We start from the raw sequence: 15,325 nt of genomic DNA, 5'->3' as shown, positions 1-15,325 counted from the left end.
TCAAAGGTGGACGATAGAGAGTGGGGGAGGACGCGGAGTTGCGGGGGGGACGGCTTCATCTCGGCTTCAACGTTAATTGATCACATCCTCGTGGTTTCCAGGTAGATGATTAAGGGAAAGGCAGAAAATAATCCTTGGCCTTTATGAATCAGCTGGAACACAATGCAATAGCCGTGCCAAGCGACTGAAGAGCGCCTAATTAAAAGAAGCGCATATATTCCAATAGAAAAAATATACAGGATGTTCATAAAGTCTCGGTACCATTAAAAAAAACATAGCTCGGAAACTACATGCAATAGAACAATGCTGTTGATTGCAAAATGGGCTACAACTCTCCACTTTTATATGCCATACACCTCAATGTGCGCCCCCCTAGTTGCTCTCAGAACATCAAGGCGGTTATTCACTTCTGCCCATGCACGCCCCAGCATATCACCAGTTACAGTTAGGATACTCTCCGTTATTCTTCTTCGAAGAGTAGCAACATCTGGAACAGAAGTGCGGTAAACACAATCTTTTACATACCTCCAGAAGAAGAAATCCAAGGGTGTGATATCGGGGGAGCGCGGTTGCCAGGGAATAGGTCCTTCACGGCCTATCCACCTGCCAGGGAAATGCCTATCCAGAAGACCTCGAACATCCTTGGACCAATGAGGGGGTCAATTACCATTAACATTTACTACGACATGCTTGAACAGTGTCTTCTTCCTCAGTTTCCGAGCTATGTATTTTTGTAATGGTACCGGGACTTTATGAACACACTGTATTTTAGATTTCTCTCATGAAAAAAAGAGGGCTTCAAGATACCTAAATTGTTAACGCTTCCGCCTTGATGCGAGCTACCCATGGTTCGATTCTCGGCGCCCCCAAAAAGTTAGGTTAGGTTATCTGTTAATAATTTGTAAGTGAAGCTCTTATTTTCTCTTCCAGTGTGTCGTGCGTTAGGTATCCCTTGCCGATCGGTGACCAACTTCGTGTCTGCTCATGACACGAACCGCTCCCTGACCATTGACAAGTACTTCGACACGAAGGGCGAGGAGATTGAAGGAGGCCCCGACGGTGAATGCTACGACTCAGTGTGGAACTTCCATGTGTGGAACGACGTGTGGATGTCGAGGCCTGATCTGCCCAAGGGCTACGGCGGGTGGCAGATCATTGATGCAACGCCACAAGAAGAGAGTGAGAGTGAGTATATATATTGTAAGAGCCATACTGAGGAAAAACTTCTCGTATTTTTAAGAACTTTTGTAAATCATATGCACTTATATTCACTGACAGTGCAGATGCCATACAACGTGAGTTAAAATTGTAATTTTTCCCAGAACACCACATAAATTCAGATGTTAATGGACTGGCTATGTATAAGTAATTTACATCTCAGCAAGTAACTTTAATAATATACAGTGTGTTTCAAAAGTCCTGCAGGATTCTAATAACCTATAACGTAATAGGCTTATTACAACGAAATATTGTTTGTTACACAGAGGAAACTTTAAAATTAATGTTTGACGTGTTTGGTTCATCTCCAGCTGTTCACCAATCATGTTCAAACACTCTTGCAATCTTAGTTTGAATCCGAGAATTGCTTTCTGACGGAGCTCGTCCGGGATGTTGTGAATCACATCACGTATATTGAACTTCAAGGTCAAGATCTGTCGGTTTCTGTGCATGCACCTGAGTCTTTGACATGTCCCCACAGCCAGTAATCGCAGGGCGTAAGGTCTGGTGACCTTGCGGGCCAAAGTGTGGGTCCTCTACGGCCAATACATCTCTCCCCAAATTGACCATCAAGAACCTCACGAACTTCAAGGGCAAAATGTGGGGGGATCCGCATCGTGATGGAAGTGGACCTCATTGATGATGCCTAACCTCTGAAGTTCCGGGACAAAAAATGTCTGTAATATAAAATAGCAACAGACATGTAGCAATGGACAAAATTAAATCTAAAATTAATATCCTCCGTATTGTACAGTCAGAGTAAAAAAAATGGCACCCTCAGACACAGTAAACCCAACTTACACATCCATGTACGTGGTTGCAGACCAGCTTAGGATAAACTTGTTAGAGAGCAAACAAGAATGTAAATGAAATTCGTAAATTTGTATTCTGTTGGTAAAAATATGCTAAGTTTATGTTGAGACTACTTGATACAGAGAAATTAATGAGGACTAGTAAAGTAGGAATCAGTGCACGGAAACTTTCTTCCAGCGGTCTTAGTTGGTGAATTGCATATTTACATATGGTTATACAATCAGAAGCAAAAGTTGATTGTCAATACAAAATGAATTGTGTTATCCCCATAGTACAAGTACGGACAACATATTTCTTAGTTTTAGTGAGTTTGCTTTCATATAAACAATTCCCAGGCTCAAAACAAGAGATCAGAGAATACCGAAAAACTTTTACTCGTGACTTTAGTTTCAGTTAAGAAAGTGTTAATGGGTGTGCAGCTTCTTCGTAAAGATGAAGCAGATACACCGTCCTGTTCTCCTAGTGTCGCACGATCGCTAACAGAAAACAAATTGATAAGTTCATGCGCCTCTCTTATTATACTATTAAACGTATTATTATATTTATAATAATAATAACTTAATAATAATCAGCGGTGAACGATGAGACTCGGTGAAGTACACAGACTCTTCTCAGGTACAGGGATAGTGTTAGGCAAAGACAATATTCACAGCACAGAGAAATAAAACCACATTACTGCAGTATATATAAACTGAAAAGTTTTATTCTTTATTTATTGCAATTATAATGCAACTATACTTGAGACGAAGGCGAGGATTTCGTTTTGTCGATGAATTGACTCAATTAAAACGCATAAAACTCAATGCGTGGCTATCGGCAAGCCTATGATCACATAGACCTAGCTTGCGCCCCGAACTACCACACCAAGAGATATGCAATGATAACTGATCCAATATTTGCTGTTTAGCCTTTATTTCCAAATTAATCCTTAGGCTAGCTTTATTATTTAACGTAGAATGGTTGCAGTATTATTCATATCATCAATGCATGGCTTACGGCGTACCTATGTTCACATAGGCCTAGCTTGCGCCCCGAACTACCATACCAAGATGTATGCACAACACCGAGGAGTTCCTTTTAAGTTTAAAAGCTTCGTCGATCCGTGGCGAAAGTGTGATATTTCTTACGCGATATCCTCTCGTTTATACTATTTTCGAGAACACAGATTCAAGTACTGATGAATCATCTACAAAAGGATACCATCAACAAAACTGACATCTACACATGTTTAGAAATACAAATTCACATAGTGCACTCTCGCAAACATGAAGATACATTAAACTACTCATAATAGAGCATAAAATACAATAAACATTAAACAAAAGACATACGAGGGGCGATCAGGTTGCTCTGACCCTAACATAGAAAGAGCGGCAATAGGTTTTCAATTTTATTTTTATTTTTCAACATACTCCCCTGCAACTCCAATGCACTTCTCCCATCGGTGCTCCAACGCGTGGATACCTTGCAAAAAAAAATCTTCCGACTGGTCCTCCAACCATGAGTCCACAGCCCTTATCACCTCAGAATCATCAGAAAATTTTTGCCCACGAATGTCATTCTTCAAATGTTTGAACAAATGGAAATCACTGGGGGCCAAATCTGGGGAATAGAGTGGGTGGGGCAGCAATTCGAACGATGCATCTGCGATAGCGGCCCTCGCAATGCGTGAGGTGTGGACAGGTGCATTGTCCTGGTGAAGGAGCACACCACGGGTCAACATCCCACGCCTCTTTTTCTTGATGGAATCACGTACTTTCTTGATTAGGTCACTGTAGTATGTGCCAGTGATGGTTTGGCCTCTTTGTAGATAGTCCACAAGAAGGACACCCTTGCAGTCCTAGAAAATTGAGGCCATCACCTTCTTGGCTGACGTTTGCACCTTGAACTTCTTCGTTGGTGGAGAATGTGGGTGTTTCCACTCCATGCTTTGTGATTTTGTTTCTGGGTCGAAGTGATGGACCCATGTTTCATCCATAGTTACAAATCGGGCAAGAAAATCGTCTATATCAGCATGAAACTTGTCAAGAAGTTCTTGACTGATGAGCACTCGGGTGCGCTTCTGATCTGGGGTGAGGTTTCGAGTGACCCATCTTGCAGCAATTTTTTTCATTTGCAATTCCTGGGTAATTATGTTTTGCACAGTGCCATATGACAGGCCACACATATCAGCAACATGACGGATAGTGACTCGACGATCCTTCAGCACGATATGTGGACTTTGTTAATGTTTTCGGTCGTCATGACAGTTTTTGGTGCTCCACCTGCATGTTCATCCTCACACGACTCTCTCCCACAATTAAACTCACGACACCATCTCTTCACCATACTGTATGAAGGAGCAGTGTCCCCTAATGTATCCACCAAGTCCTCATGAATTTTGGATACCGTCCACTTCTTCTTCACAAAATATTTAATCACAGCTCTCACCTCAGTTTTCTCCATTCTGGCACATTGACACAACTTCACTCAGTTAAACCCCTGTAAAAAGAAAACTGTATGTTACTTAGACTTGCAATTCAGATTGAAAGCATATAAAGGATCACTAAACAATAACAAAATAAAAAATCAATCGTGACGTCATTCCTTCTATGTTAGGGTCGGAGCAACCTGATCGCCCCTCGTACATTACAAACAAGGTGAAATATTACTTACAATAACACAACATTTACGTGCCCTTTCATAAAAGTATAATATACCAGTGACATATTTTAAAGTTGTGACGTCACATAAAATATATGGATCATATCAAAATTTACAATTTCGAATGCATCTGTACTGTAGATATAACCCAACGCCACTTAATTTCAAGCATCAACACACACTTTTCCGATTTTCATAGCTATGTCAAACCCAATGTACAAAGAAGTCAATCAAATTGAAGTTTTTTAAAGACAGCATATCTCAACTAGAAACGTACAATTTGTTAAATAAACTACACTAAATCACCGAATATCTTAAGAATATTCGTTCCACCACCCAAAATTAAATTTTATATCTGTACCCGCGCCTAAGGCGTCATGCTTTGGGCCCCGGCAGGTTCCAGTCTCCTGGGGGAAGCATAACAACTTTCCTCCTGAGATTTCGGCCTGTGTATGGGACCGGTGGTCACCACCATCGTGAGGAAATTGGAGTAGTACTCATTCGTAACCCGGTCACGGAAACCTATAACAACGACTGGTGGTTCGTCGTGCTGACCACACGTAAGCCCGTAACTGCTTGGTTGATCACTCACAAATGGTGGACTCTCACGGGCTATTGTGCCACAAGTTATTATTATTATTATCATCTGAACTTTTTTCAGTATTGTAACTGCCAAAATAATTTAAAAATAAAAGCGAGCAAATATACATAGAACCAAGTTGGTATTATGTTCTCTTGTACTCTCTAGATGTCTCTCATTTTAATACCACGGCTAAAGGATCCTACATGTTTGTGATAAACACATATTTTAATATTGCCACTCGTTTTTTATTCTAGAATTTGAATTCTATAAAATTTAATATACTACGTAAGATTTATGTCACAGAAAATGAAGCAGAATGTTAGTTTGCTTGATTTATCGATTAATTTTGCATTTCTTAAATAAATAAATATTATTTCCCTAAAGAGAAAGAAAGTTAGTTTACCTCCTACGGCATTGTAGAAAGATAGTTCACTGAACCCAATGCACGTATAAGTCATTTTAGAGTGGTGAAATTACCACATTTTAAATTAATGGAAGCAGTAATGTTATAAAGGAAATATTCAATGCTGTCTAGGTAAAACCGTCTAAATACTGGAAGTTTCTCAAAATTATGTTATTTCTTAAATTTTATTCTCCAGAGTTTACCCCCTAAGTATACATTTATGAGAGGCTGGATGTATCCTAGAACCGCTTATGCAGGTACGGTGTACCTTAGAACACCCACTCTGGGAATAGAATCAAGATCTCCAGGATATAGACGCCCTATTGATAGCACCACTGTATCCGTATGACGGATCAAACATGCAGAATAGAGCACGTGACAATTATTCCCAAATAATGAAGAAAGTCAAATTGCTTAAAATCAATATGCTATGTTCTCGTTCCTTGCTTATGTTCACGTTATGTTCAGATAGCCTAATCGGAACTGGTCCTACAGTCTCAAGTCGGATGTAGCCGTCCCCCGTGGCGGAGTGATTAAGATATCACGCTACGACGACACGAGTCCCAGGTTCGAATCCCGGCCTGGGCATGGATGTTTGTGAGTCTTCATTCATCAATTTCATCATATCATCACTCATCCAGATCTTCGCAAATTAGACAAAAAAATGGCACAAAAGTCAAGTAAAATAAGGCAAACCAATTAATCAATCAAGTGTGATCTGAACTGCGATCCCCTGATTGCAAGTCGAGTAAACGATATCAATTCATTGTATGTATATCAATTATTTGTGTTTAGAATTTTTGACTGTTGTTCATATTGTAGGTATAAAGTAACCTGAATTGTTTTAATAAACCGTTTGAATGGTTGGAATTCTCCTCGTATAAACGACCTTGTAACTTTGAAATATTTACTTTGTTTCCCTGTTCCAATAGACATGATGCAGTGTGGACCAGCTTCCCTGGAAGCAGTGAGACGCGGTGAGGTGGGGTTCAGTTACGACACGCCTTTCGTCTTCGCTGAGGTGAACGCTGACGTCTGTCACTTCCAGGAGGACGACAACTCTGATTGGGGCTTCACGCCACTGAAGATGAACCAGTACCAGTAAGTAGCACCTTGCCTGAGTTCTCTGAACACTCGAAATAAATCATACTTTGAAGACAGATTCAAATCGGTCGACTGCCATTTGCACATTAACAAGTAATAACCCGTACGAAGGTCAATATTTGCACAGTCTTGTGAAGGTGATTTACTAGTTAGCGGTTGTGGGCACAATCTGTAAGATTACGTCATCATCACCGTAAAAGGACTGAGCGAGTCCAGCTGGCGAGTCTACGAACGGTGTAGAGCGTGAGCAATAAGCTTAGCGATAGGTCTTGTGTTGACATGACGTCAGCGGCTCGCTCGTTCATTGGACGCTTCGCAAGTCATGACTCACTCCCAAGCTGCAAATACAGGACAGCCAGAAATGATAAGAACAGAATCTGACACCAACAGGTGGCGCTCCAATGCTGACGTTTATTCCTTCTGGTAAATTTGGCTTCGTACGGTTGTCTTCCTTGAATCTATAATCATTATTGCAACTGTATTGTTTCAAAATAAATAATGTACGGCTAAACAGTAATCCTTTTACATAATAAGATAATACTACCTATTGATAATAAAACATTTATGTTTTCACCTATTATTATTTTGTAACCTTATTGTTCACAGAATGGTATACCACTATAAGTAATACTAGTAATGATTGACAAAGAATAATGTTTTCAGTACTTTCAGCTCTTTATGACTCTTTATTTATTATTGGCAGTTAATTGTTTTCTGTATTGCTTTCCCTTATAAAGGGCGAGCAAAAGGTAACTGTGCACCTACACTATGCTTCGTACGCAAAGAAAATCTTCCCTTTCTTGATGTTTGTTGGTACATAAGGGCATGGGTAGTTGGTTAGTAAGACACTCATTGTTGTCAGTCACCCATTGTTGTCAGTTACTCATTGTTGTTTCGTCGGACCGTGATCTTGCAAAGCGCGTAACTGCATTAGCAATGGTTAGTCTCTGAACCACTGGCAATACTCAACACGCTTGTCATGGTCTCTTTCTTGCAGATTTTGCACTGTTATTTTGTAGGGGTGTAAATGTAAGTGCTTTTTTAGTGCGGTTCTTGCGCTGCCGTACGACACACTCACTTGCTGTGACAATTTACGAATTGACCTCTTTGGGCTTTGCTCTATTCTAATCGAAATATCCTGTAACTTGTCCTCTGTTAGAACTCGTGACCTGCCTGATTTCGGGGCATTCTTCACTTATCCCGTTCTGCGAAATTATCAATCACCCGCCGCACTGCATTACGATGTGGTGGGTCTTTATCAGGAAACCTTTCCATAAACTTAACAGTTGGGCTGAAAAGTTCGTAGGCTGACTCATAGGTGGCGTTACTAGAATGAAATCCATGTGATTTTTACTTAGTAATAACCTTCAAAAGATACGTGTATAAATTTCACAGCTGCCGGATAATTAGTTCGTGAGATATAGCATTGTGAGTGAAGCAGCTTTTGTTATTGTGAAAAAATGGATAAAAAAGAATTTCGTGTGTTAATAAAGCATTGCTTTTTGGCGGAAAAAAATACTGTTGAAGCCAAGGCTTGGCTTGATAGACATTATTCGGACTCTGCACCAGGAAAATCAACCGTTGAGAAGTGGTTTGCTAAATTTAAACGAGGCGAAATGAGCATCGAAGACGATGCACGCAGTGGACGCCCCAAAGAGGCTGTTACCGACGAAAACATCAAAAAAGTCCACAAAATAATTTTAAATGATCGTAAAGTGAAGTTGATCGAGATAGCTGAGACTTTAAAAATATCAAAGGAACGTGTTGAACATATTGTGCATGAATATTTGAACATGCGAAAGCTGTGTGCAAAATGGGTGCCGCGCGTGCTCACAATCGATCAAAAGCAACAACGTTTTGATGATTCGGAGCAATGTTTAGCGATATTCAACCGTAATAAACACGAATTTTTCCGTCGATATATTACAATGGATGAAACATGGCTCCATAACTACACTCCAGAGTCCAATCGACAGTCAGCCGAGTGGACTGCACGTGATGAACCGAATCCAAAGCGTGGAAAGACGCAACAGTCGGCTGGCAAGGTTATGGCATCAGTATTCTGGGATGCGCATGGTATTATATTCATCGATTACCTCAAAAAGGGCCAGACCATCAACAGCGATTATTACATAGCGTTGTTGGAGCGTTTAAAGGATAAAATCACGAAAAAACGGCCCCATTTGAAGAAGAGAAAAGTGCTGTTTCATCAAGACAATGCACCGTGTCACAAATCAATGAAAACGATGGCAAAATTATATGAATTAGACTACGAATTGCTTCCCCATCCACCATATTCTCCAGATCTGGCCCCCAGTGACTTTTTCCTGTTTGCAGACCTTAAAAGAATGCTCGCTGGAAAGAAATTTAGCACTGATGAAGAGTTAATCGCCGAAACTGAGGCCTATTTTGAGGCTAAAGAGAAATCGTACTATAAAAATGGCATCGAAAAATTGTATGACCGATCGTTGTATCGCCCTCGAAGGCAACTATATTGAATAATAAAATCGAATTTTGTCAAAAAAATATTTTTTACTATGTTAGCCTACGAACTTTTCAGCCCAACTGTTATTTCGCACTTCTTCCGCATATTCACCTCCATGTCGAAACACTTGTTCCACCAAAAGCACACGAGCTGCGAGTAACAAAACCATTGCTAATGCAGTTCCGTGCATTGCAAGATCACGCACCGAAGAAACAACTAAAGAAACAACAATGAGGTCTTACTAACCAACTGTCCATGCCCTTATGTACCAACCATAGACGTAGCTACGGGGTGTGCCGGGTGTGCCTAGGCACACCCTAATGGGTTGCTTTATCAAAGAGAATTAAAGAAAGATATTTCAATAAGAGAGAAAATAAGCGGCAGTTTATAAGAAGTTGAAAATGTCATTACTTGGTACAAACGTGTGCATTATCGCTGATAAAACGGGTGTCTATAGATTTTCGATTTTTTGATGTCATTGGAGAAAGAAGATATTTACTGCATTCTACTCTGTACTGCAGCGCCATTCTTCTATACCTGTCACAAGCTGCACGTGTGAGAGAGCTTTCTCCAAGCTTACCCAAGTTAAAACTAAATTAAGAGCAACTCAGAAGCAGGATAGATTGGAAGCCCTGCTCTTGCTATTTGTGGAACTGGAAAAAGCTCATCTATTGATGTAAATGAAGTTATTGATGGGTTTAAGAACATTGTACCTTTTGACAGACTTCTCTCGTTATAGATGTCTTGTATTTCGATGTATTTGTTTGTAACATTTATGAACATTTTGTGTGTGTAATTTCTATGCAATTTGATTTTTTTCTACTACATATATTCAGAAATTTTCAACGCTGTCATTTAGTGAATTTATATTCCTTTACAAACATCAGTGCAGTTAAAGAGCCAAGTGATTGTGTTGCAAAATATGCTATTAAAAAGGTACAAGACCTCATTTTTTCCCCCTTTGTGCACACCCAAATATAAAGTTCTAGCTACGCCTATGGTACAGTGTAGGTGCACAGTTACCTTTTGCTCACCCCGTATATACCTCTCATTATTCAGATAGGATTGTATGTTCAGTTCTTCCTCCACAGAATTACAGGGCTTATTGTTTACAAAAGATAGAAGTCAATGGTAATTACTTTTCGCGGCATGAATCAGGACAAAGTTTACAGTTGATTTTGACATGTAGTAAAGTAATGGCTTTACAGGCAACTTGTATTGCACATTTATATACACTACAGTCGCAACTCTTCGAAATTTAGGGACGTCAGTATAATTTATGTGCAAACTTGTTTTGTTCTCTTTGAACCAGTTCGACAAAGAGCGAAATAACCAAACAATTGTCACATTTTACTTTATTTGCACAACTTACATACCCTCTGGCCTTCTGCAACCGGAAGGTTTATGTCTGCAGCAACACAAGACTTCAATCTGTCCCTATCCTGGGCAAGATCAATACAATCTTTTCCATCCTTACCGATTTCCTTTAGGTCCATCTCAACGTTATCGTTCCATCTTCGTCTTGGCATTCCTACAGGACTCTTACCATCAGGTTTCCCAACAAGAATCCTCTAAGCTCCTCTTTCCTCTCCCATTCGTGCCACATGGCCTGCCCACCTAAGTCGTCTTGATTTAATTATTCTAATAATATCTGGACGTGAATACAAATTGTGCAGTTCTAAGTTATGTAACCTTCTCCACTCACCTGTCTCCTCATCCCTTTTAGGTCCAAATATTTTCCTTAGGATTTTATTCTCAAAAACTCTCAATTTGTGTTCCTATTTTAATGCAAGGGAACAAGTTTCACATCCTTATAATACTACAGGGAAATATACTGTCTTGTATATTTTAATTTTTTGGATTGGATTGGATTGATGTTTTAAGTCCTTTTAAATTTTTTTGATTCTTAGATATTAGACGACAGGATAGAACTTTATGAAGAGAAAAGTAACACGTATTTTCTGAAAAAATCTCTATATTTGCTGTTTATTTATTTATTTAGCGAAAGATCCTTAACAGAACCAATAGTTCCAATTACAAAGGATCATATTAAAAATATTTATAATATAGATTAAATGTACATTTTAAAAATTACAAAAATACAAAACTACAAAACAATAGAATTACAGTACTACAAAATACAAAGCAAAAGATAAAAAAAAAAAGATTGTTTGAATTTCGTTAATTTTGCTTTTGGAATAATCTCCTTTTTTTTGCCTCCAAACTTCCATTATGATTGCTTAAATTTATATTATACTGGTATGTTATTGATTATTTCGTTCGATAAGTGCTGTTGATTGGTGCACTCTCTTATATAAACATTAAGATTTAATATTAAGAAAATATGTTTTCCAGCGTTGGTCGGAAGATTCTCACCAAGAGACCCGATAGGGATGATGATGAAGGGGATGCAGACATGGAGGATATCACGGAAGAATACAAGAACAAAGAGGGTAAGATCAGAATCATAAGTATTGATTTATTGAGTTGGCGTTTTAAGTCCAGTTTATGCACAGTAAGACTAATCGGGACTGGACCTACAGTTTAAAAAGGAATACGAACCACTATGTGCCTCCACCGGGTATCGAACCCGGGATCCCTTGATTACAGGGCTACGACGTTACCACTGTGCCATCGGGGAGTGTTAGAATCATAAGTATATAGGTTATAGTTAAGTACTGTTCATATATGTCGATTATTACTAAGGCCATGATTTTTTATGTAGCCAAAACGTGAGAAATATGTGCATATATATGTAAAACAAATCACTGAAATATGTAAAAAAATGTGTAAGTATATCTTAATATGTATAGTGCATTAGTGTATAGTCTAGTTATGTATTTAATATGCTTATATATCTTAGTATATGTAATTGTAACAAATATGCCTACTCGGTGATCGATTTTGGATCTTGCTACCGAAGTTCCCGGGTTCGATTCCCGGACTAGGCACGAATGTTCCTTGTGAAAATTCTTATCTCTTTCTTCTCTGAAAATCAACCTAGCCTGACTCATTAATTAATGCCTATGTCTTCCTTTAAGGAGTAAACAAGGTGATGTGATATATTGAAAACATTATCTCTAAGGATGAAGCTTTATAATACAAGCAAACTGATGTAAACATCTCTTGCAGTTTTCATGTTGGCAGTCATTAAATTTCTCTGTTTCTCTCTCACTATCCCTCTCTTTTTCTTGTCTTCCTTCATAAATTTCCAGTGTTAATCTCTGTCTCTTCTTCAATTATTTTTTTCAGTCTTTGCGTGATTCTTGTATTTAGAAGCCAGGAATAATTGTTTTGTGTTTATCTTCCTTTCAGGATCCTACGAAGAGAGGCTGGCGGTATTCAACGCTGTCCGCGGTGTGGAGAGGGCCCAAAAGTATTACCAGTTCCCCAAGAAGGATGCTGAGGATGTTGTCTTTGATCTGGTAGAAATCGACAACATTCCATACGGGCAGAGCTTCAATGTGACGGTTCACATTCAAGTAAGTAGCTACAACCTGTCCCGCTTCCCGCGCTAGCTGATCGCTGGCTTTTCTAGCATAAACCACGCTGCGTTGCTGCTGCAGACCGCGTGAACTCAGTGCTGGGGAAAGCCGAAGCCAGGCAGCCAATTAAAATACGCAACGTGGCAACAGCGTCTACGTAAGCGCCTCTCTTCTGCTTTCCATTCGCTCCTCGCTGCCCAGCAGACGACTTTTTCCTCGTTTCTCATTGGCACCGAAACTGTCGAGCGATCGCTGGCGCGGGAAACTGGACAGGTTCTAACAAACGCGGTATAGTTCGATGCACTTTTTGACTCCGCACTCACTTGTCTACTTGGCTACACGGTGCAACACCGACTCGTCTACTTCGCTCATTTGGTGTCAAGTAGTGCATTTGGCGTCTGCACCGTTTGCACTATATTCTGGAGCGGTGTAGTGTGGCGTATGGTCACGTGTTGCGTGCTAACGAATCAAATGAACGTTTAAAGCAGCAGACAGACATTTGTTGAACAAGTGCCGGTGATTAGGTTCCAAAACCGGCGGGGGGGGGGGCAAAGACAGTAGATTCCACTTTGTAGATAATGTTTAGCATAGTATGGGGGCAAAAGTGGTGAAAAGTGGGAGGGGGCAACTGCCCCACACCCTAATCGCCCCCACTGTTCTGAACTTGAACACCGCTACTTGGTTGAACGTCATTTCCTTGCACCATTTTTCCTTTTCTTTATTTTTACCCCTGCTCTATGACCTCTTAATGCTAAGCCTTGTCTACCAAGAAGAAATCATCTCCTTGCCCCCCCCCCCCCCAGTTTTGGCACCCATACCCTGCTACTGATTGCAATTATTGATCCAAAATTATATTTACTTATGGAATTAATAAGCAAATTCTAAGTGATATCTTCCGAGTATTTAAGGGAAGCATTCCATGTATTCAACATGAAATATATTATTTTTGCAGTAGGGTAATACTTGTACTATATATTAAAATACAACATTAACCTAATCTAGCAATTATCTACGCGTATAAATTGAATAACATAAGTTTCATTGTTCCATAGTCTGTTATTAAAATATAAGTTTAGGAAATAGATACATGACCAATCCAAATGTGCCTCACATTTCCAACATTGAATTCACTTTGTTCATTACGTTTCAGAACAAGTCCAACAGCGCCCGTACCATCACGGCTGTTATTTCTGCGAGCTCTGTTTACTACACCGGCACCACTGCCAACAGGTTGAAGAGGGCCCAGGGACAATTTGTGGTGCAACCGAACCAGCGTAAGTGCATACCTCCTCTCGTAATGCAGAAGAGTTACTCTTTCATTCAAGTAATATACTGCCAATGTGACTACATTAATAAGTAAATAAATATAGGGCTTACAAACCTTATTTTGGATATTGAAGTCTTCGCCACAAAAGTTCAGCCCTGCTGTAAACAAGGGTCTCGTTTGATATAATGTATCACTCCGCGTTTCGTGACTAGTACATCATGATGCAGTCAAAACCGGTGAGAATGGAGATTGTTTCTAGTTTCTTTTGATGAAGTTTTTCATTGACTTGCACATGAAGACATGTTTCTAGATTATTTGATCAACTTTCACATTGAATTCATAAACTTTCAACGTGCACTATATGCGTGGAAGACTCTCGAATTGAATGTTAGTAGTAAGGACATATTTGAAAATGAAAAAAGTAGACAGCAAAGAGATCAAACATGGCGTACAGAGCAAGATCATAAATGTAATCTTTGAATTATAACTCACAGCGAATGAAATTACCAATTCGATTTTTTCGCGTGTAGCTGGTGTGGCTTTAAAATATCAGAAAACAAGATAATTGTGTGGCTACTAGATGGCATTGTTTGGGCAATATCAACTTTCTGTTGCAAACAATACTTTCTTAGTTCTGCTCTAAACCTTATAACATGACAAAAACCCACTTAAAATCCTTTCAAATAACAAATGAATGCAGTACATAATTTAAAATTACAGAAATAATTACAAAATAAAGGATATTTGGAACAATTGATTCAAAATTATTGCATATAAAAGTATTAGCCCGTAACTGACACATTACTATAATAATTTCTTATTTCGTAACTGTGTTGTATGCCTTTGACATATCAATAATGGTTTGCTATTATTACAATGTTGTAACATTGTAATCGGTGACGAGCCTCATTAATTGTAGTTTACTGTAGAAAATGGCTTACAAATGTTATTTCTTTTTTTAATCCTTCATTCTGACAGTTTAGAAAAGTTGACCCCCCACCTTAACTTTCAAAATTTTGTTCAGTAACCTCTCTACTCCCATAACACACCCAACCCTTTTAAATTACTTCCGTACTTGCTTCCTACCCTTGGTTTGATTTGGTGTTTTAAGTCCACTTTATGCACAGTAAGGCTAATCGGGACTGGACCTACAGTTTAAAGTGGGATCCGAACCACTATGTGCCTCCACCGGGTATCGAACCCGGGACCCCTTGATTACAAGGCAACGACGCTACCACTGCACCATCGGGGAGGTCCCCTTCCTACCCTTGTCGAACACACCACAATATAATGTTAACATTACATGTAGGCTCTTTCCCAATGG

At 39.4% G+C, this 15,325-nt stretch overlaps 1 protein-coding gene across 3 annotated transcripts in view; it reads left to right on the top strand.

Moving 5' to 3' along the window:
- LOC146001484 (hemocyte protein-glutamine gamma-glutamyltransferase-like) overlaps positions 1-15,325 on the top strand; it is a 50,220-nt gene that overhangs the window by 30,984 nt on the left and 3,911 nt on the right. For all 3 annotated transcript variants that reach the window (XM_083138853.1, XM_083138855.1, XM_083138854.1), the window contains exons 8-12: positions 931-1,185; positions 6,593-6,761; positions 11,605-11,702; positions 12,565-12,731; positions 13,885-14,008. In XM_083138853.1, the coding sequence (XP_082994979.1) occupies positions 931-1,185; positions 6,593-6,761; positions 11,605-11,702; positions 12,565-12,731; positions 13,885-14,008 (813 nt within the window). The remainder of the gene's footprint in view (positions 1-930; positions 1,186-6,592; positions 6,762-11,604; positions 11,703-12,564; positions 12,732-13,884; positions 14,009-15,325) is intronic.

Source organism: Lepisma saccharinum, chromosome 17, assembly GCF_977018435.1.
Source record: "Lepisma saccharinum chromosome 17, izLepSacc3.1, whole genome shotgun sequence".
Lineage (NCBI taxonomy): Eukaryota > Metazoa > Arthropoda > Insecta > Zygentoma > Lepismatidae > Lepisma > Lepisma saccharinum.
This window is presented reverse-complemented; position numbering and strand designations above follow the sequence as displayed.